Here is a 24,558-nt window from a genome sequence, read left to right on the forward strand (position 1 = left end):
CTCTTTATTTATTATTTAGTGTCACTATATTGGACAGAGTCCACACTACTACTATGGTCGCCATTGCAGTATTCTATGGAAACACTTACTTCTTCTTGCCTTGGACTACACAGGGTTCTGCCTCTAAATGCGGTATACGCTTCAGATGCAATAAAGAACTGAAGAGTGAATGGTTGAAGTAATCCCCCACTGATTTTCCAATCATCACTGCCACCATTATCAGCAGGAGAGACTGCACATCATTTGTTAGTTCCACCTAGAATGAAAAACAAACCAAAATAATATATGTATAACAATAACAAGAAAATATAACTTAAACTGCATAATTCATATATCAATTATAGTGTCAAACTTCCCAGCATTTCAGCTCCATCATGGACAGGGGGCATGGCCACATCAGGGACAATCATAGGACTCAAAGTGCTAGGCCACCCCTTAGGTCTCATTGCTGCGCGTACCAGTATCAGGTGCAGGCAGCTGAGCAGCCATGATGGGACTATTAGGACTATCCTGCCAAAATCAGGGCAGTAGAGAGTTATGCATTGTCTAACAACTTTCCCCAGGGGCGGAGCTAAGGGGGAGGGGCAGGTGGGGCACATTCCTTGGGAGACGGAAGAAGGGGGGGGGGAGGGAGTGGCAGTGCCAGAGCTGCACCTGTGATAGAAGAGAGGGTGAGCAGGGAGCGAGGGATGGAGGTCAGCATATACTTATCCCCTCCCCCAGGGGCTCTGCACTGAAGCGATAGGCTTCACGGCATACATGCCTACTCTCCCGGAAGTCGCAGGAGGCTCCCGATTTTTTGGGTAACCCCCCACACCCCCGGTAGAGTAGGCACTTCTTCCACATTTATGCCCACTTCCTAGTGAAGTGGGCAGAATGGGTAGAATTTCCACGGCGATCGGGGGTCTCTGAGTAGGGGGTGGGTCTACAAGAATCGCAACATTTAGCCCCGTCCCTTAATTAAATATGGTCTAATCGCAGCAATTTACAGCGAGGGGTGGGGCTTGATTTCATGATGTATCAGGCCACGCCCCCAATCGGCTCCCACCTGCTTCTCCCGGGGAGGAAAAATAATTTTGGGCAAGTATGCTTCACGCCCCTTCTCCCCTATCTGTCTCTGCATGGCTCCCCCTCCTCCTGACGGATAGCAGCAGCTTCGGTAGGACCAGCATGACGGACTGCGACTTCCTGCTTCCCTGAGCACTGCTGTGAGGTTGCAACAGATAAGATCTCCAACAGGAAGCAAGAGTGTTAGATTATGATAGGTAATAGTAAGATTAAGGGGATAAAGGAATACTGCTTTAATGGGGTTAATTAATATGAAGGTTTTTTAGTAAGATTAAGCAGTGGTGAATTTCCCACTCGACACGTGAGGACCATGGAGTTGCTGATCCATGGGCCAGCTCAAGGGCACAATGTGCCCACCGCTGGGGCCCTGGACCGATCATTTCTGTGGAGGCCAATGTGTTTGGGGTTTTTTCCTGTGGGGGCCAAAGTGTTTATTTTCCAGTGGGGGCTAAAGTTTTTCTATATTTTTCCTCTTTGGACAATGTGTTTTATTTTTTTTCTGTAGGGTATTGTGGGGGAGATGTATCCAACCTTGGAGAGAGAGAGAAAGTGAAGAGAGATATGGGACCCCATTTACAAACGAAATATAACCCCTTTAGCGCTCGCTAGAGAGTGCATCATTTTTATAGCCTCTGAGAGCCATACGCAGATAAAGTAGTCGATTTGTGCACAAATAAATGCACTGCATAGCCCCATCTTATATTGTGTTGCGTTTCCAAAGTTTCCCAATTACTATCAAGCTGACAATAAAGAAAAACAATGCATCTCTCTCTCGTTTCTATTTGTGTCCCTCAAAGGTTCAGCCCATTTACTTCAATATTACATTTATAAACTGCAATCCTGAAGAATTTCCTTCTTTTGGCATTTTCTCTTGGGAAAGCAAAACAGAGAGCTGATCCAAATATTTACCACTGATTTTATGAAACAGAAACATCTGCCCTCTCTCATAGTAAGTGCTTTTTTGGCCTTGGTTCACTGCTAAAAAAATGTGATGTGAATCAGCTTTGCAATGGCTAGACGCACACGTATAAGGATGCAGTTAACATTTAACCTAACCATTGCTCTGGATGAAGTGTGAAATCATCTCATTGTGGTAAATAGCATTAGCTGTAGCCACACACAGCGCACAGCTTGCTTCCTCTACAAATCTATATACAGGAAAATGAAGCTGCTGCGCCCATTTGCATTGTGTTTTCCCTATCATTTATATGCATAAACATTACAGCTATGAAACACACAGGAGTATGCAATAAATACAGCAACACAGACAATTTGTAAACTAGTATACAATATCTGTACTATAAACAGGGCCGAAACTAGGATTTTAGTCACCCGGGGCAAGGCAGTAGTTCATACTTGCCGACATTCAGCTCCCTCCTTCCGGGAGGGAGCTGAATGCCTGCATTGTGTGGGGGGTGTGGCCGGGCTATGATGCCGTTTTGGGGTCGGGGCCGGGGGCGTGACCGCACGATCGCATCATCGTGGCCCCGCCCCCTCTTCACAATGCCGGAAAAATGGCATTGTGAAGCAGGGGGCGGAGCCACGATGATGCGAATCGCGTCATCGGGCCCCCCGCCAGCGGGGGTTTTTGCTATTAGTCTGGGGGGGTAGGCGGCAGCCGGGAGGCTTGCCTGCCTTTCCGGGGGGTCGGGAGCGGCACCCGATATTTGGGAGGCTCCCGACCAAATCAGGAGGGTAGGCAAGCCTGCAGTAATTTGGTGCCCCCCCTCCATGTTTTGATATTACTGATTGTTTTACTGCACCCCCCAAACACCCTCTCTTTACAATAATTTTACTTACCCATAAAAGCACAGAAAAACCCTCTCACCTCACAGCCCTCCTCATCACAGCCCCTCACTGCAAAGCCCTCTTCACAGCCCTCCTTATCAAGGGTCCCTCACACCACAGCCCCTCACTACACAGCGCTGCCTCACTACACAAAGGCCCTCACTAAACACAGCCCCTCACTATAAACAGCCCCTCACTACACACAGCCCCTCACTACACACAGCCCTCCCTGCAAAGCCCTCTTCACAGCCCTCCTTATCAAGGGTCCCTCACACCACAGCCCCTCACTACACAGCGCTGCCTCACTACACACAGCACCTCACTACACACAGCCCCTCACTACAGAGCGCTGCCTCACTACACACAGCCCCTCACTACACACAGCCCCTCACTACACAGCGCTGCTTCACTACACACAGCCCTCCCTCACTGCACAGACCTCCCTCACTGAACAGCCCCCCTCACTGAAAAGCCCCTCTCATCTCCCCACCAGCAACAGCATACTTACCTGCTGGCTCTTGCACAGCAGCAGACTGGAGGCGGCGGCAGCGCCGTGCGGAGTGGAGGCGCTTTAAATGTGATGGACGGGCCTAACGCAGCGGCCATCCTCAGCGCAGGGCACTGTGAGTATGGACTGGGAGAGATGTCATGACATCTCTCCCAGTCCCAAGAGACACTGCAGGAGACAGGGGAGGGGGGCTGCCTGCTGCCATGTGTAATGGTAGCGGTGCGCACAGCAGAGGAAGAGCCGGGCCCAGTGCTACTGATACTTGTGGCACCAGAGTGGACATCAGTGAGGCGCCCGGTGCACATGACCCCTCAGCCCCCCCCTAGTTGCGGCCCTGCATAATACAGACTGATTTATGATCTGACTATCTATTAATTCCTAGATACATGGGATGCTGCTTGTTTGCATTAGAATTTTCTGAGCTGCATTTGGTGTGTGGTGAAGTTACTGCAGGTGGAGTGTGATCAGTTGCTGCACGTGTATAATTTCACTATATATTTGGTAGGGCACAGGCTGCAGGCCGGTTCAAGGCTGCATAGATTGTTATTTCAAAGTGTTTTTTTTGTAAGTGGTATTACATGTACAGCATTAATTAAAGAATTAGACGGGAGTTAAACAGGGGAAACACAGAAGAAGCACATTCGACCAGAAATGTTTATAGCTACAAAACAACTTAAAACAATCTGCTGAACTACTGGATTTACATTGCAAGGACCGATCACTTTGGTTGCTGCACTATTAATTTTTGTATGTATGTTTTTCTACTCTGCGCTGTTTAAATCATGCCTGCACCACTGTCATTTTATCTTTATACCACTGGGTATGAAATGTTATCCTAATTTTATAGTCCTGCATCTTTAACAGCTCCAAACTCCTTCTGTTTATAATACACTATTGTAGCTGTGCCTTTACATCTACCAGCACTGTTCTTCCTTTTATCTGCATTTTAGACGTTTTATCTCACACTTGTCACTACTACTGCTATTTTTCCTTCCCCAATTCCCTCATCTACACCATGTCCCTCTTTTCTTCAACTCCCCCCTCACTCAGCAGCTACATAATTCTCTCTTCTACCACCAGTTCCCACCTCTCTCCATAGTCTCCTCCACCTTCTCTTCCACCTCTCTCCCCTCCTATGTCTCCCTTCATTCCATCTAGTACTCTTCATCGCATCTCCCATTACTCCATTATTAATCACTTTTCTTTCACCATGGTCCTGCTCAGGGCTATAACTAGGGTGGTGTGGCCGGTGCCGCCGCACAGAGCTCCACATGCCCCGAGGGCAGAACCGGCCACCCGCCTTAATCTCCATCGGCCACTAGGCACCCACTTCTGTGTATTAGTATTGGTGTGCCTGGGCCGGCTACTTTACTGCACAGCCCTGCCTGTCATTCTCATGGCTGCTCCTCCCAACCAGTCTGTAATAGGGACGGGAGAGCTCTGGTTGCTCCTTACCCTCTTCCCATGACAGGTCAGGAATTGTGTGTGCAGTGATTATGGCCGGGGTCCCCTGTGCTGCGCTGCTGCAGTAATCAGGGAGCAGGCATGGAGAGCTGGGGCCGGGATCACGTGATTAGGCATAATAAAGTTTTTTTTTCTACACTGTTCTGCACGCGTGATGTCCTGCTGTTAGCGAGCTAAAGAAGAGAAACTTGCAGTGAGGAACCTGCAGCCTCCATGAGGAGGAGTAAAGAGAAGATCAAGGTAAGTTAGAAAGATACACAGGGAGGGAAGGGCTGAAGTTATGGAGAGACGCAGAGAATGAGCTGACACTACAGAGACACATGGGGGGGGCCTAGACTATGGATAGACTCAGGGGGTTAGCTGACACTATAGAGAGACAGGGGGAGAGATGTCATTATAGAGAGACAGGGTGGAGGGCTGACACTATAGAGACACATGGGGGGAGATGACACTTTAGAGAGACAGGGGGTAAGACTGTAAAGACACAGGGGAGATGGCTGAGACTATAGAGAGACACGGGGGACAGGGTTGAGCATGCTTCATAGACATGGGATGAACTGAGGCTATAGAGATTTGAGGTGAATGGTATTGTAAAATTAGTTTAATCCTGGAGTGATACACCTTGTTTGTCATGTTATTTGTCAGTTCATTATGAGTAGTCAGGGATAGGGTAGTGTGGTACAATGAATATGTGGACAACTAGGGAGTGTAATGTAGTCAAGAATTACAGAGCACCATATAAGTATAAAAAATTTAATTATCCCTAAAGGAGTTACCTACACCCTATCATATATCCTTTACCACATTCACCCCATACTACCTAGTTTGCCCACCGGGTACATGACACTGGTGTAATGTGCCACGGTCCCTCCAGTGTTGCAAACTATCAGTAATATCAAAATATGACACAGGGGAGGGGGGAGCGCTGATGCCCTTTCCCGCACAGGGCCCAAAATGTCTAGTTACGGCTTTGGTTCTGCTTCACCACCACTCCTAAAACCCTGCATCCTTCCTTCTCTCCAAGTCACCTCTCTACCCACACCACTCTAAACTTCCATCTTGCCCACAACCTGCTGTCACCCTTCCTCATTCAGAAGTCCACACTCTCCTCATCCCCCTGCTCTAAAACAATTTCACCTCCACGCTACTGCAACCCTAATCTCATTCTTATCTCTCCTCTTAACTCTGTCCCTCTCTCCTGTTCCCTCTGGAATGTCAGATCTGTCTTCATCTCCAGCTCCCTGAATGTCCTAGCCATCACCGAATCCTGGATTTCCCCCTCTGACACCATTTCTTCTGCAGCTCCCTGCTTTGGGGGCCTCATATCCTTTCACACACCCTGGCCCAGGGGTCACCATACCATACCCTTTGAACCCTCCCTTTCGCTCGCTCCGTTCCTGCTGTTTTCCTCTTCTAACCTTTTCACCCTCAAGCAATGGTCCTTTATCATCCCACTGGCATTAGCTCCAAATTGATTCCTAGCTCCTAATCTTCAAACGGTCTCTCAAGAGCCACTTCTTCCTCAAAGCTTCTTTCACTTACATGACTGTGCATAACAGCGAGGGCAGCTGCAGTCCTTCCATGGTAGGCTTATTGGAGTATACAGCGTGCCTCACCAGCAGGTATACACAATAGTTTAGCATATATCATTCTTCTGCATATTCTAAATGGGATCATGAGCATGTTACCAAAGTCATGCCTCTTGCACAGATCTAGGAACAGATTAGAGGTATCTGACCCCTTAGGGGTCTAATTAACATGTTAATTAACAGGTCTGAATGGACCCTGATAATTAACATTTCTTCTCAACGCGAGCGACAGAGCAATTCATCATTGCTCCAGCGCGGAGACAGCTGATCCAAAAATCAGCTGTCTCCCCGAACGCTTTCACTGCTGCTTTCGGAGCAGTGAATCTTTTCATTGTTCCTTTCGGAGCAGTGAAACTAGGGCGCATGCGTGAACTACAAGTCACGCATGTGCACAACAGACCCAGCGACCGGTGAAAGGGGCTGGTCAGGGGCAGAGAGATCCAAAAGGACTCCTTTTCATAGGGAAGGAGCGGGTAGCGGGAGCATTCGCCATCTGTGAAATATCACACGGGTTTCAACTTATACTTTTTAAATAATGAGAGTTATGGTAAGAACTTACCTTTGTTAACTCTCTTTCTTTGAAGTCCATAGGGTCCACAGGGAGACCTTGGGGTGTAGGGTCGATCTGGATCCCGGGCACCATGCAGTTAAAGCTGTAGCTCCCAGGATGCACTGGTCCATCCTCCCTATACCCCGCTCCCGAGCCAGAGACACCTGAGTTGGTAAGTAGCCAAAGGCCGGAGGAGGAAAGAGAGAGAGAAGGAAGACTGGAACACTCAAGAATCACACTCACAGAGAAGGAGACGGGACTCTGGTGACCAGCAAAGTAGACCATATGAAGCCAGGTGCGTCAGGGCGGGTGCCCTGTGAACCCTATGGAATTCAAAGAAAGTGTTAACAAAGGTAAGTTCATAGGCTCCACAGGGAGACCTTGGGGATATCCCAAAGCAGTCCTTTTAAGGGTGGAGACGCTCCTGCGCTGAGAGGAGAAGTCGGTGCCCAATGGAAGCATCCAGAGAGGCAAAGGTATCAAATGCATAGAACCTTACAAAGGTTTGGATAGAAGACTACGTGGCCGCCTTACAAATCTGAACAGCCAAGGCGCCCACGAGGGGCCCACAGACCGAGTAGAATGAGCAGTAACAGAAGCCGGAACAGGCAGCCTGCCTGTGTGTAAGCCTCTGAGATAGTCATATGAAGCCAACTGGCCAATGTTTGTTTATTGGCTGGGCATCCTTTCTTGTGAAATCCATAGAGCACAAATAAGGAGTCTGATTTCCAAAGGAACTGGTCCGGTCCACATAAATCCGGAGAGCATGGACCACATCCAATGAGGCCTCATCTGCCGAGAGGTCAGGTGACTGAAAGGCCGGTACAATAATTTCCTGATTAATATGGAAATTAGAAACTACTTTAGGAAGGAACTCAGGGTGAGTGCGAAGCACAGCCCTGTCCAGGTGAAATATCAAAAAGGGAGGATGACAGGAGAGCGCCCCCAATTTGGACACCCTCCTGGCAGAAGCAATAGCCAGGAGAAAGAGAGTCTTAGCATTTAATCAGTTGAGATCCACTGAATCTAGTGGTTCAAATGGAGGACCCTGGAGGGCCCAAAGAACAACCGCCAAGTTCCAAGGAGCCACTGGGGGGACAAAGGGAGGTTGAATCCGGAGAACACCTTGTAGAAGGGTGTAGATATCTGGGAGCGGAGCTATCCTTTGTTGGAACCACACTGACAGTGCAGAGACATGCACCTTCAGCGAGGTCAGGCGTAGGCCTAGGTCCAATCCAGCTTGGAGGAATACCAGCATTCTGGAATCCGAAACACCTGAGAGTAGCAATCCCGTGAGCGACACCACTGGAAATATGTATGCCACACTCTGTAGTAGATCCTGGTGGAGGCAGGTTTACGCGCTCTAAGCATCATGCTGATGACTGAGCTAGAGAATCCCTTGGACCATAGGATGGATATCACAAGAGCCATGCCATCAAAGGCAGATGATCCAGGTCCGGGTAAAGGCAAGGACCCTGAGACAACAGGTCCGGACGTTGAGGCAGCAGAAACAAAGTGTCGATGGAGAGACTCTGAAGATCTGAGTATCAATGACGTCTGAGCCAAGCTGGAGCAACCAGCAGGAAAGTGCCTCCATCTTGCTTGAACTTCCAAAGAACCCGAGGAAGCAGGGATACTGGATGAAATAGGTACGCAAACTGGAAGGTCCACTTCACTGACAGAGCATCCACCAAGCTTGCTTCAGCATCTCTTGTTCTGGACCCGTACACTGGCAATTTGTGATTGTGATGGGAGGCCATGAGGTCCACCTCTGGGAGACCCCATTTGTTCACTAGGAGTTGAAACACCTCTTGGTGAAGAGACCATTACACTGGATGCACGTCATGATGGCTGAGGAAGTCTGCTACCCAATTGAGAACTCCCGGAATGAACACTGTCGAAATGGCCGGGAGGTGATACTCTGCCCATGTCTGAATGTGGGACACTTCTGTCATTGCTACCTGACTCCGAGTGCCTCCTTGATGGTTGATTTAAGCCACTGTGGTGGCTTTGTCGGACTGAACCTGCGCAGCTTTTCCGTGAAGACTGTGTTTTGCCAACATGAGGGCCCTGTACACAGCCTGAAGTTCCAATATGTTGATTGGAAGGATTGCTTCGACCGCTGTCCAATGTCCCTGAAATTAGTGCAGACCGGTCACTGCGCCGCAGCCCCGGAGACTGGCATCCATTGTTAGAAGTAACCAGTCTGGGATCCAAAAGGAGTGACCCTTGGTAAGATGAGATGTCAGCAGCCACTAAGACAGAGACAGGTGCACCTCTGGAGAGAGCGCCATCATCTGAGCCTTGATCCGGTGGGGTAATCCGTTCCACTTGGAGAGGATCAGTCCCTGCAGGGGTTGTGAATGGAACTGAGCATATTCCGCCATGTCAAATGTGGACACCATGGATCCTAGAACCTGCATCGCTGAGTGTACTGACACCCGGTGACTGCAGAGGCACCTGCGCACTCGCAGTTGCAATGTGGAGATCTTCTCCGAAGTTAGAAAGATTCTCTGTTGGTGAGAATCCAGAAGGGCTCCCAAATGAATCATCCTTTGTGAGGGAACTAGGGAGGACTTTTCCCAAGTGATCAACCACCTGTGCACTTGTAGACAAACGATTGTCAGACATAGGTGGTGTTGAAGCACCTCCGGAGAACCTGCCAGCAAGAGGAGGCCATCCAGGTATGGCAGGAGTCGTATACCCTGACTCCACAGATGGGCTGCCATGACAGCCATAACTTTGGTAAAGACACTTGGAGCCATGGATAGACCAAAGGGCAGCGCCCGAAGCTGTAAGTGTTGGTGCTGAATAGCAAACCGTAGATAACGCTGGTGAGAAGGTGTTATGGTGATATGAAGGTAAGCATCCTGAATGTCCAGGGATACCATGTAATCCCCAGGTTCCATAGCCAGTATGATGGAACGTAAAGTTTTCACCCTGAACCTGGGCACTCTGAGGAACTTGTTCAGAGATTTGAGGTTGAGGATAGGCCGATGAGACCCATTTTGCTTCTGAACCAGAAACAGGAAGGAATCTATGCCTTCTTGGATCTGTAACGCCTTGTTCTTGTTGGAAGGAGGGCTCGTGCAGAAAAACTGGTGGGGAGGTCTTCAACGGAATGAGAGGGCATACCTGAAAGACCACTTCTTTTACCCAAGCATCCTTGGTGGTGTGACACCAGTACTGGGCAAACTGAAGAAGTCGGCCTCCCACCCTGGATCCCCCAGAGGGAGGCCCATCCCATCAGGCTGAGGGTTTATCCTGGCGTGGAAGTAGGGAATCTGGCACTCCAGGCCTGTTTCTTAGGCTTGGTGGCAGATTTGGCAGCTGATTTTCTAGGAAAGGACTGTCCTTTGGGCTTTCCCTGAGAATGAAAGGACTGAAAGGAAGAGGTTCTAGACTTTGAAGGCTCAGATGCTGATGGTAGAAATGCTGATTTAGATTTTGTCAGTGTGTCCACAATCTTGTCTAGGTCTGGGCCAAACAATATCTCCCCATTGTAGGGCAAGGCCTCCAGGCCCTTATTATAATCAGCATCCACCCTCCAGGAGCGCAGCCACAGGGAGTGGCAAGCAGACACCACAGTGGCCGAGACTATGGAGGTCAGTAGACTGGCATCCAAAGCAGCCTCACCAATATAAGCAGCTGCATCTATAATGTGGCCCACTAGAGACCTCTGGGCCTCAGGAGCCTCCTCGGTGAGGGAATCCTCCAGAACATTTGCTCAGCTCTCAATTGCCTTGGCCACCCAAGAGACAGCCATGGACGGGCGGGCAACAGCTCCTGAGAGAAAGTAAATCAATTTGCATGTCTCCACCTTCCTATCTGTAGAATCCTTCAAGGAAGAAACGAAAGGCATAGGTAGCGTAGAACTTTTTATCAAGCAAGTAATATGAGAAACCACTGCAGGAGGTGATTCCCATTTCTTGCAATGAACCTCAGGGAATGGATAATATGCCATACGCTTTTGTGGCTGACACCTCTTACCAGGAGATTGCCAAGCCTCAGCCATGTGGTCTACCACTGGTCAGAGAGGGGGAAAACTGCAGGAGACACCATTACCTGTTTAAACTGAGGGTGTTTAGATTTAGGTGCAGGTTCGTCATCTTCTATAACTAATATTGATCTGACCACCCGTACCAAAGCAGGGACATTAATACTTGATTTAGGCTCCTCCTCCTGTGGAGGGGAATCGGTGTCAGACACATTATCCACCTCCCTATCGTCTGACGACATATCTGTCTCTTATAGTTGTGTAGACAGGGATGACAACACAGGGCGCTTAGATGCCTTCTTATTAGATAAAATATCCACCCAGGGTGGCTGCAAAGCCTGTGGCAGTCCCTGAAAGGGAATGACAGACTGTTGTGGAACTGAAGGGGATTGCATGTACTGCGGTAAATCCTGGTAGGGAGTGACAGTCTGTGGTACAGGAGTAGACTGTAAAAATTGCGGGATACCCTGAGAAGGAAGGATGGCTTGTTGAGGTAACCCCATATGGGGCAAAACGACCGGAACCGCCAGGCGACCTGCAATGGAGGCCAGGACTTGAGAAAAAAATGCCGAAGGGGGATCCTGTCCTGATGCTGGGGGGTTTGAGGGGCCAGGCAACTGAGAGCACCTCACACGTAACCCATCCTGAGTTAAATCCTCCTTACTCACACCTGCAGCACATAACGTGCAGGATAGCAGAGTGGGTGCAGTATTGTGCTCGATATCCTGGTCAGCCATGTCTGACTGACAATATATATATATATATATATATATATATACATATATATATATATATATATATATATATAACTGTAGAAATATCAGGTATCGCTACACTGGTCCTGACTGACGCTAGTATTAGCTGCAGGGACCCACTATCAACGTATGCAACTCACTGGCACCAACTACCATATGGCACCGTTCAGCACACAACAGTATGTGACAGATTTCACAAATATTGTCAACTATATATGTGAGGTCCAAGAACCACCCTAACTAGACCTGTATTCAGGCAGATAGTAATGGAAAGGGATAGATATAAACTGACAGTTGCGAGAAAAAGACACAGACAGTCAGCGCTAGCATAAGTCACATACAATGCAGATATATTATATACTGCAAAATGGCACTGCATTCAACTGCCCAGATCCAGTGTCTGGGAAGGCTATAGCACAGCATACACTAACCCAACGGAGAGGTATGCAGGGGGACCGGAGCACGCACTGTCCTGGGAGATCTGCAATGCACCATCCAAGAGAAAATGGCTTCTGGAGACCTCAGAGGGGGCGTGGCCGCAGGAAGAAACAGCTCAGCAAAGCCAAACCTCAGAGGAAAGGCGCGCTGAGCAGAGGGGAGGAGCCGCTAAACAGGCAAGGCTGTCTCCCCTGGCTTACGATTAACCCCTGGGACGCTGGTTCCCACACCAAAAACATGTCCCTGGTGGTCTAGTGGAGCGCAGGGTATTGGGTGCCTGCTTCCACGGTCAGCACCTCCCTTTTGTCCCCTGAGACCAGAGGTATGACTGCCAATACACAGTGACCCGCCTTACCTGTCTCCGTGTGTCCAGCTGCAGTCTGGGTTATCCCTCGGGGCCTGGCTAGCACAGACCCTGGGGTCCCGCCGAGATCCCCAGATCAGTACTGGTGGGGTAATGGAGCGGCAGCGCAGATATCCTGTGGACAGTCTGCTGCGCGCTCTGAAGATATTAGAAAAAAAACTATCACATCATAAAATAAAAAATAGCTTTGGGGCTACTAAGCAGCCCCTCTGCGTTACCAGTGACCCGACTCTGGCCGGGCACCAACTATAACTGAGGTGCCTCTGGCTCAGGGGCGGGGTACAGGGAGGATGGACCAGTGTATCCTGGGAGCTAAAGCTTTAATTGCGTGATGCCCGGGATCCAGATCCAACCTACACTCCAAGGTCTCCCTGTTGAGCCTATGGACCCTGAAGAAATAGAAGTGACAGCATATACACAGTTTTCTGTTTGTGTTTGCACACCAAAACAAGCTTAATAAATTGATTCGAGCACTATTTTACATATTATAAAACAGGACAATTTTACTTTTTATTTAGCAATTCTCCCCCAAAAGAAGCATTTTTATCATTATTTAGAGAGGAATTATTCCTGGTTCATCAAGAATAAGACTTTTGGCAATAAAATGTGAGCTAAGTCAGTACAAGGAAACAGCAGGAGGCTGCTGACATTTGGATTTCCTTGCGGTTTGTTACATCTGGGATAAGTGGAACATCAGCAAGCCTGTCCCATTTCTGCACTTGCAATATATTTAGAATAGCACAGTATGTCAGTCAGATCCAGTGATGTACAATATGTCCATAGCCCCTGTGATGTAAGAGGCTATGGAAAAAAAAGTAAGTAGCCAGTTGGTCATCTCAGCTGCTGGCACCTCGTGTGAGTGAAAGGCTGAGGTAGGAATTGGTCTTTTTACAAAAGAAGGACCATCACAAAAAAAAAAAGAAAACCCATTGATAATCTGGCGGTTCTTCTCCACTACCAGTGTTACGATCAGGGCCGTTTCTAGGAGCTGGGGCTCCCAGTATGAACAGCCAAAATGCCCCCACCCCCCTCCCAAACAAGTATACAATAGGAAGTTTGCGCCCCCCCCCCCCCTGGAAAGGGGGCGTGGTCTCACAGTAAGGGGTGTGGTCTCACCATAAGGGACGTGGCCTCAAATGAAAAGACTACCTTATGAATAATGACATTAACATAACCATATAATTAGGGACAGCAAAATCAACTGCTGATTTCCTGTTCCAAGGCACACCATCAGACCCCCCCCCCACACACACACACAGGAAACAAAACACATTGCTCCCCCACAGGAAAAAACACACTGCTCCCCCACAGAGGAAATAACATTGTTCCCCCACAGAAAAAAAGCACATTGCTCCCCACATAGAAAATAACATTGTTCCCCCACAGGAAAAAAGCACATTGCTCCCCACATAGAAAATAACATTGCTCGCCCACAGAGGAAATAACATTGCTCCCCCACAGAGGAAATAACATTGCTCCCCCACAGAGGAAATAACATTGCTCTCCCACAGAGAAAAACACATTGCTCTCCCACAAAGAAAATAACATTGCTCCCCCACAGAGAAAATAACATTGCTCCCCACAGAGGATATAGGTCTAGAGTAGTACTGGCTGCAGCACACTAGTGTGGGGTTGCGAGCCATGCTATCCAGGTCCGGTGCAAGGTTTCTCGGCACCCATGCAAAACTTCAGCCATCTTCCCCCCCCATCACTAACACTAAAAATAAAAATGATTTACAAGACAAAATTATTGCACAATGCCAAGACTGTATTTGCAGGTCAAATGAAATAAATATAAAACAGGTTGAATTGGAACAGTAAACTCAGACAACATTTTAGGTGTGAGGTATCGCTACAGCACTCTGCACGGGTAAATTTACTAAAGTGAGAGTTTTAGACGTGAGTTTTATGGTGCATACACACGGTCAGATTTTTCTTCAGATCTGAACGATAACGATTTAAAAAATCGTTCAATCGTTCATATCTTAAGGAAAATCTGACATATCTGACATACCTATCAGATCTGTCAGATGAACGATTTGAACGATGCGCGTTCCCGATGGTCAGATAAAGATATCTGACATCTGATGTGTTTGCAGTCAGACTTGGATGATTCCATTCATTTTAATGCAGTCAAAAATCGTTCAATCATTCAAGCATTTGGTAAAATCGTTCAAATTGTTCATCTGACAGATCTGACAAATCTGACAAATATGACCGTGTGTATGCTCCATTAGAAGTGATGTTGCCCATAGCAACCAATCAGATTTTACGTAACATTTAACTAACACCTTCTAGAATATAATAGCTAGAATCTGATTGGTTGCTATGGGCAACATCACTTCTAAAACTCACTTTAGTAAATTTACCCCCTAGAGTGAACACTACATATCTGTGTATATTATACATGTGGTAAAGCCCCCACTGAGTGACGTAATGCACAGGGTATATATATATATATATATATATATATATATAATTATACATATATATATATATATATATATATGTGTATATATATATATATACTGTATATATATCTACACACATTAAAAATATATATATATATATATATATATATATATATATATATGACAGGCTTACAGCACTCAACCACCTGGGGTGCCCTTGTATGAATATATATGTATATATATATATATATATATATACACACACACATACACAGAGCCGTAACAGGGCGTGACCGGCAGTTCCCATAAGTGCAGTGTCCACAGGCCGACCTATTGGCTGCATATACTGTGAAGGGTGCCCATCTATGTAGTATATATGTTTATAAATACTGTATGTTTACATACATGTAGATATATTTATATATACACACACATATATATTTACTTACATATACAGTATATACACATATTTACATACATATATACACACACATTATACATTAATATATATATATATATATATATATATATATATATACTGTACACACATCTATGTATACACATATACAATATATATATATATATATATATATACTGTACACACATATATGATATATATATATATATACAGTACACACACACACATATATATATATACACAGTAACTGCATATATACACATATATATATATATATGCACACACACACATGTTTTATATATATATATATACACACACACACACATGTACGTACGTACGTACATATATATATATTGGCAGTACCTGGTGATCAGCAGCCAGCATCACGTGCTTCCTGTGGCCCCGATCAGCAGCAGCCAGCAGACTGTTAAAACATCAGTCCACAGTTGGGCGGCCAGGTGGACAGCAGCAGCCCTCAGGGCACCGAAGAAGAAGGAGCGCTGGGGTAGCTTCATGGTTAGGTCTAGACTATACAGCGCTGATGGACCTGTGACATCACACCCAGGGGCGCCGAGAGGGGGGGAGCGGGTACAGATTACCCGGGCCCGGGCTTCCTGAGGGGCCCTGCGGGGGCCCGGGTCCGGTGCCGCCCCCCACCTCCCTCACAGCAGCCCAGCACACAGCCACAAATATTTATTCCCCCTCTATGCCCTCGTGGATGGTAACGCAGGAGCGATCTAGCCTCCTGCAGCGGTCACGTGGTGGATACATCATAGAGGTCCTTTAGCCACAACCGTAGCTTCATCCTTGGCGCTGAACGGTGGGATGGCTGTGACACATGTGACGTCGCACGTCATGACGTCACGTGGTGCCAAGGATCTATGTGTATGCCGCACAGAGAGGGCTAGTGTAGCCCTCCTCTGAGCCACAGTTTATTATTATGTCGGCCGAATATGTGATCCACCACATGGGAGGCGATGTTGCGACCCGCGGTTGGGGGGGGGGGGAGGCGGCCGGAAAAGCAGCAGCATCTAAGGCTCTCTTTATTTTTCTCTCAGAGAGCCGCCCCTCAGGACCCGGCGCCCAGAGGCAGCTGCCTAAAGCTGCCTAATGGAAGCACCGGCGCCCTGATGCTGTCACAGTGGTTGCGCGCCCCATTCGATTGCGTGGCTCGCCCACCCCTAGAAACGGCCCTGGGTACGATAACAGACTGAGGCAAAACGGTATGAAACTATGGCCAAGTGCAATAATTGGCTCCTAGATGCTATGGGTAGCTAATGAATATCTGAACTGGTCCTGGTAAAATAGCAGTATCAGCAGTACAAATAAATAAGCCCCAAACTGTGGTGAGAGAAGGCTGATAAATATTTGTCCCATTATTAGACAGAGATTTTTATTACCACGTAGGGGCATATCCAATCACCCTGCATCCCTGCGCGTAAACCTGATTTTTTTCCTCGCAGAATAAGCTGCGCTAAATGCAGCCTCTGGGTTTCACACATGAGAAAACTCATTGATTCCAGCAGTTTACATGGAATCTATGGGTTACAGCAGGTTACCCCAGGGTTTCGTTTACCGTGCAGAGAAATTACAGAATAATTGAATAACTCCGGGGCGTGAAACCCTGCGCCTATTTGAATGTTCCCCATAGCCTATTAGGTTTCTGAAAAGTAAATAAAATACCCAGTCAACAAACTTTGGCCTTACCCTATTTTCAACAAATGTATTTTATTATTGGTTAGATTGGATTCATTTGGACAAAGTGGCACACAATAAATACTTTGTTGAATATAACCTCATACATCAGATACATCCAGCAGTATAACATTGAAAAATATCGCTGGTGAATGGTGCTGCAGAATAACACTGAAGGATATCACTGGTAAATGGTACTGCAGTATAACATTTAAGCTGATGAGGAAACACACAGAGGATATCAGCTGAGACTGATGAGAGCACACTGGTGAATAAGGTGCATACACACATAACGATTTTATTACCAACGATTTTCTGAACGATTTTCTGAACGATTTTCTGTCAGATTATCTGTCAGATTTTTTAAAGTGTAATGAACGATTTTTTGAACTACAAAGATTTTTGTAACTTCCCTTAATGAAAATCGTGCAGTTGGTCAGTCAGAATGAACTACAAACGGGAGCGCGCATGAACGATAATCATTCATCGTTATAACTCTGAAACTGAACGATTTTTTTCAACAATAACAACGTTGTTATAGTTAAATCGTTCAAAAAATCGTTACATGTGTATGCACCTTAAATGTGCATACACACGTGACGATTTTGTTACCAACGATTTTATGAACGATTTTCTGTCAGATTATCTGTCAGATTTTTTAAAGTGTAATGAACGATTTTTTGAACTACAAACGATTTTTGTCACTTCCCTTAATGAAAATTGTTCAGTTGGTCAGTCAGAATGAACTACAAACTACAAACGGGAACGTGCATGAACGATAACCATCCATCATTATAACTCAGAAACTGAACGATTTTTTCAATGATTGAGCGATAACTATGTCATTAGAGTTAAATCGTTAAAAAAATCGTTACGTGTGTATGCACCTTAAGTCTAAAAAGAGTACTAGAGATTGATACACAGAGTAGCACACTGACAGTACTGATAGTACTGAAGTTACAATGGAGTTCAGCATGCAGACGGTCTTAAAGTGATTACTGAAGATCCAGACGCTGATAGCAGTCACTGAAAGTGAATAACAACGTGGAGCATACTTGCCTACCTTTATATTTGTGTTCCTGGGAGATGTCCAGGTAAGGCAAGCAGGAGGGTGGAGACAGGGGCGGGGCCTGATGATTCACATAATTAAGCCCTGCCCCCTCGGGGCAAATTGCCACTATTGAATCAAATTTAATTCCTGAGGAGACCCACGATCGCCGTGGAAATTCTCCCCATTATGCCCATTTTACTAGGAAGTGGGCAGAATGCGGGAGAAGTGCCTACCCTTCCAGGGGTGCAGGGGGTTACTCAAAAAATTGGGAGCCTCCCTCGAATTCCGGGAGGGTAAGCATGTATAACATGGAGCCTGGAGCGATGTTACAGAATCACAGTTACTGGAGAAGTGAAGTTGAACAGCAGCTTCCTGTTCCTGGAGTCAAACTAGATACCCTTAGGCAGTTGGTCATTGGATCAGAAGATCAATGAAGTGACCGCCTGACTACCATTGGGAGAGACTAGTCAGGTGATACAGACCAACATGGCTGCGCCCATGACCGCCACCGCGGGAACCAGGACGCACGCATGGGAGCCCTAGCAGACCCCGGGCTCAGCCCACCACTCACCTCCACCCCCGGCGACTGAAAACCTAAGCTCAAAGACACCGGCGCAGCGGTGAGTAGCGGCCGATCCCAGGCCGCATCCTGACATCAACAATGCAACAAAAACACATAGAATAACAATTTACTTTCAAGTTTACCTTTAAGATCACATGATTGGTGTCTAGTAATACTTATTAGGAAAAGGTAACAGTACTACAGGTGTTGTTTACTAATACCCCTTTTACACTGCAGCTAAAATCTGGGTTATTGCCGGGTTAACCCGGGTTGCTGCTAGGTGTAAAAGAGGCCAGGGTTGGATTCCCGGGTTGAGAGACCGGGCAATTCAACCTGGGTAGTATGCAGGGTTCAATACGGGAATGACACGTGTAAGCCTGCAGTGTAAACGAGTAACCCGAGTCATCTGACCCTGGTCCCATTTAAAAGCACGGGGAGTTTTCCATCCCCAAGTTCCAGCAGAACAGTTCCACTGCACCTGGGTGCCGTGTGAACAGCGACAACCCGGGAATAATCTGGGTTTGCGCCTCGGTCTAAAGGGGGTCCGTCTCGGGTCTGACCCAGTTTGGAACCATGTTCAAAATACCGGGTCAAACCTGAGACTTTAGTGTAAAAGAGGTGTACGAGTACTCTTACTAATTATGACATAGTTGATTACTATAAGCTAGATTCAGCACAGATCGTATTTGCAACTACGTACGCAGATCGGGCGTATGCAACCGCACTGCGCATATGTGGCGATCGCACTGCTATAATGCACGCAGACAGGAATTCATCGCAGAGTGAGTGAAAGGCCGTGAGCGTTTGGGGGTGTCGATGGGGATGTGGTTGCAGTCCGTTTGAATGCATACGCAGCCTTCTGCATGCGATGAGAGTTGCAATTTCTGCGTCGGTTCAGAGCTGCTGTAATTGTGCATAACAGGCAAATGTGCTTAGATGTTACTGATGTATATGCAGGACTATGAGGTATTACGGATGTGAGAAAGCAGTAGTGAGCGCCTTATGCTGGCTGACCTATGGCAGGCATTAGAATATTTTCGCAGCTGCATAGTGTGAGATCACGCTGCAGCGATCGCAACTGCGATCTGTACTGAATCAGGCCCTATGATCAGTTAAATGGTAAACAATGTTGCAGAATATGCTTTAGTAGAGATGTGCAGTTCGATTTTGGCTTAGATCTTCCCCTAAATTCGGATTTCAGAATGAGGCAAAACGTCTTTCACAGAAAAAAAATTATTTGTCACGGGCATCTGTGCCAATGCCAATGTCTTCAGTTTATATTATGCCACATTATAGTGCCTCCACTTCATATTATGTTGCTAAAAAAGTACCACCCCATTTGATTTGTATATGCATTTTAAGTTTCTGCTTTTGGAAATTTGCCCTGTTGTACTGCTTTACATATTGATAAATATTAATTCAGATATAACTGTTTCTTGCATGTTAAATTATTTATTTTTAGCAGAAAACCACATCTGTGGATTTTAAGGCGATTCTGTTTTTTTTCTCCATGTTTTCATGCATGAGTAGCTTTCTACAGTACATTGATATTCATTGATATTCATCTATAAGCCTGGTTTTCCCAAAGTGTAGCATTAATTCTGCTTAAGGCCTTGTTTGCAGGGCATTGATCAATGCACTGTGGGCCTGATTCAGACCCGCTCGCATGCGCTATGCGCGTCGATGTTTGGCCACTGCGCATGCCGGAGCCAGCTCCAGGTCTCACACCAAAAGGGGGCGGCTGTCGATTTTGATCAACAGCTCGCACCGTTTTGGAGGCATGGCGGGGGGTGGCTTCACAAACCGAGGCGTTCCCAAATGAATGCCTGCCATTTGTGGGCGGCCCCACTGACATCACCAGTGATGTCAGTGGGAGAGCTTCCGGCTCTATTAGAGCCGGAAGCTCTCTGGGGCTTGCGGCCATGAGGCCCTACCACAAGGGTCTCGTCGCAAGCCCCGATGGTCGCGATGGTCTTGACCATCGCGACCATCATCCTGGCCGCTCACAATAGCTGTGGGTGGTCACCCACAGCTATGCGAGCGGCCGGGAGGCCGCACAAAAAAAAAAACACGCCCTGATTCAGAGCAAGCGCTTTCAGAGCGTTCGTCTCTGAATCAGGCCCTATCAGGTAGACTGCATGGCTATCATTTCCAAGAGTTGTGCTAATGTCTCTAGCACTCCATTCATATACTCCTGCATGCAGAGGCGGATTAAGAGGAGGGGGCTCTGTGCAGCTTTCGTGTAGGACCCCTCCTCTCTCTGCATTTCGTTTGGGAGTAGACTGGGACTGTGTCAGAGTCTACTGCGCATGCACAAATGTCAGTGAATATGGTGGCCGCACCATTTTTTGGTCATTTGTGCAGGACAGATGCAGGACTCCAGAGAGGTAAGCATACTGAATGGCTGCAGGGTTTGCAATGTGGGCCTGTGTGCACTGCACAGTCTGCACTCATTATAGATAGGCAATTGCCTGCATTTCCTTTCCCAAGTAGACATTTCATCAACAGAAATACTTACTGTTTAGACTAAGGAGCTCATTCAGAGCCGCTCGCTAGATGCGATCGTTCGCATCCAGCGTATGCAAATTCGGTAAAGTGACGCCATGGCAGGTGCTCGCTCGGAAAGACATTAGCACGCCCACTTTGGCTGTGTGAGCGATCGCTCTGTGTTTGCAGACACCCATAAGCGTATGTTGAGACGCCCACTAGCGCACGTCATCTCCAGGAAGTGTTTTAAAACATTGGTACATCGAGGACCATTGGAAGCTAACGCAGCGCTTGTGATTGCCTTATCCTACCGCAAGCACTGCGAGAACTTCAGTGTAAAAAACAGGCACGTGACGTGTACTATGACGCTGACTGTTAATTATGCACGCCTTTGAAACTGCGTTGGAACACTCGGGCACGCCTGCGTTCGCACCTCCACTCCCCCGTTATTAGTGTCCTGCCCCTGTTAACACCCACAGACGGCCTCTCCTGTCACTCATTTCATTGGGCTGTCTTTGCTTGGCGAGCGAGCGGTTTGCGATCGCACAGAGTAGTTCATGCACGCCACAGAATGAAGCATGCGCATGCGCGTTCACATACCATCAGGCCGACTGCGAGCGGCTCTGAAACAGGTCCTAAATCTTTCGTACATTCTGTAGTGCATCCCACATGCCTTTGGCGGCTGTCTCATATTTCTGATGTGAATTAACTGTACATCTTCAACTAATCTTATGGTTACTCGTGCATGTGTATGCCTTTTCTGTTTCTTGTTTGTAAATCCCTGGTCTGTCTATAGCAATAATACCAATAGTCATCTCTAGATAGCAGAATCTCAACCAAATAATAATGATTTGGATAACATGATAATTTCCATTATTTAATTTAGCCATTGCTAGTTTAAGCTTGGATCTTATGGAAATTCTCTTTTCTTTCCTTTTCTCTCTTTACTCCCTTTGAAAGGCAGTGCTAAATTACTCACATGTCATGAAGATTTCACTTACAGACCCATTATCTCTTGCAGAATATGCATCTCTACTCAAGCATCAAGTGTGCAGGGAAAGATTTGGAGATAAACTTTAATGTGACTAGTACAGGTAAAACTTTCATAACATAAAGTGAAAGATTAAAAGGAATAATATACACATTCAATAAAAAGGGATTACACAGTGATAATGTATGATACAGCATCATCTACTGTACCTCCAGTATAATATCCAAGCAACGCTTATCATGCAGCTGTTGCTACATTCAAACAAACACTGTACTTGTTAAGATCAAACAGAAAGCATGTGATTTACATTAAAATAGATTATGTGTCAAGCTATGTGAATGTACAATCATAGCATATCTTGTTCTACATTATTACTATTAATTTCGTTTTATTCTAGATGACTGTGTGTATTCTGCCACATGGTGTTGTGTTGTTATAGACCTTCGTGTTAATATGAGTATAATATGCATTTATTGAAAATCTATTTCAGCCAATAACAGTTTAGAAAATGAGTGTTATATTATTTATTTTGTATGTTACATTACAGTTGTGGGGAGATAAAATGTCTGTATTACACAGGTTCTAATAACAGAGCTGCCTGTCCTGAGCAGCACCACAAATCAGGGACTGGCAGTCTTGGTACCCCTCCTACGTAGAGCTATACAACAGAAACTGAGTTATACAGTGAAAATTTACTATGCAGATTTTCATTAACCACATATTTGTGGACACAATAAATGCAAAAAGCTACCGTATTAGAGGCTAAAAATCACATAAACTGCTGTTTGACTGAAAAAGTCTCTCAAGCATCTGTTAGGTGAATTAAATTAACAGCTTGTTCTTTTGGGGAGGTTTAGGGGAATTAATCAAAGATGTTCTCCAGCTTTACTCCTTAGCTTAAGACAGCTTGATTTAACAACATAAATATTCTTTTACATTCAGCTGGGAAAGTGCCAGTGCAAAATCAGCTCAATAAAAAAAGTTATATTGTGGATTTTCAAAAGGCCAGAAAAACTTTACAGTAGTAAATCTGCTTCAATGGGGGTTGGAACAGTTTTATTTAGGACACAAGAACAGATATTTTTAGGCTTTTCAATTGGAACTAGATGGCCAGGAATCGAAGGCTGGGTACACACTAGACGACCCAGCAATTTTGCTGATGGTCGGACCTTGCAAGACCGACGATACACATTACAAGTTTAATGAAGGACAGAACAAAGGGCCTGATTCAGACCCACTCGCGAGCGGCTGTCCGCTCGCAAGTGGGTCGATGTTCTGGACTGAGCATGCGCACGACGGAGGGAGTCCTTCGCTCGTTGTGTCTGATCAAAGGGGGCGTGCTGTCGATGTTGATTGACAGCACGCCCCCATTGGTAGGCGTGCCGTGGGCGTGCCTCCCTGACGGGGGCGTTCCCACGGGAACGCCTCCCGTCAGAAGCCGGCCCACTGACATCACTAGTGATGTCAGTGGGAGTGATTTTGGCTCTGATAGAGCCAAAATCACTCCGGAGCTTGCGGTTGAAAACCTCAACCGCAGGCTCCGGCTCGCAGTTTCGATAGTCGCGATGGTCAAGACCATCGCGGCCATCAAACTGCACGCTCGTATAGCCTGTGGGTGGTGACCCACAGCTATACGAGCGTCCAGGAGGACGCTCCATTTTCATGGAGGCCGGCCCTCATTCAGAGCGTGCGCTCTGCTCAGAGCGTATGGCTCTGAATGAGGGCCAATGTGTCATTCCACCCTTCAACAATATGCACTGCACCACATGCGATATTGTGTGATTGGCCATGCAGAACGGCCAATCACACAACATAGCTGATGACCCACGGGAGAGTACAATCGCGCGTACACATTAGACGATGTGCCCAAAATATCGTTCCGATCCACCTCAAATCTGTATATCGGACGATATATTGTGTAATGTGTACCCAGCCTAACTTTAAGACCAGCATAGAAAATATTTCAGGACTAAATATCAGCACAGTGAAGAAAATATGTCAGCATTTTGTGTTTTGTGGTTGCAGGAAATTCAATGCAAATGATCCTTTTAGGGTTGGCAAGTAGATTTCCTACAAGCTCAAGAAATCTCCAATAGTAAATACTAGAATCTATTTAAATGACAATGTTTAGTGTGGCTGGATCCTCGTCATCTGCAATAGGCAGTGATTCACTAACCCTAAATAAAGCAGAAAATGATTTAAGGCTTCACACACATAGTGGTCTCTAGCTTAACTTTTTCATCTATATTAGGGGTATATTTACTAAACTGCAGGTTTTTAAAAGTGGAGATGTTGCCCATAGCAACCAATCAGATTCTAGCTATTATCTTTTAGAAGGTGCTAGAATCTAGATAGATCATAAGTATACAGCTTTATATACACATAAATACCCTGTCTAATCTACTTCTTACCAGTGTATTTT

General features: G+C 46.4%; 1 protein-coding gene across 1 annotated transcript in view; it reads right to left on the reverse strand.

Annotated features, from left to right (window-relative positions):
- Positions 1-24,558, reverse strand: part of LOC148526824 (chloride channel protein C-like) — a 307,419-nt gene that overhangs the window by 105,419 nt on the left and 177,442 nt on the right. The window contains exon 14 of the mRNA XM_088469768.1: positions 90-256. Coding sequence (XP_088325894.1) covers positions 90-256 — 167 coding nt within the window. The remainder of the gene's footprint in view (positions 1-89; positions 257-24,558) is intronic.

Source organism: Taudactylus pleione, unplaced genomic scaffold (genome assembly GCF_031769625.1).
Source record: "Taudactylus pleione unplaced genomic scaffold, aTauple2 ptg000093l, whole genome shotgun sequence".
Lineage (NCBI taxonomy): Eukaryota > Metazoa > Chordata > Amphibia > Anura > Myobatrachidae > Taudactylus > Taudactylus pleione.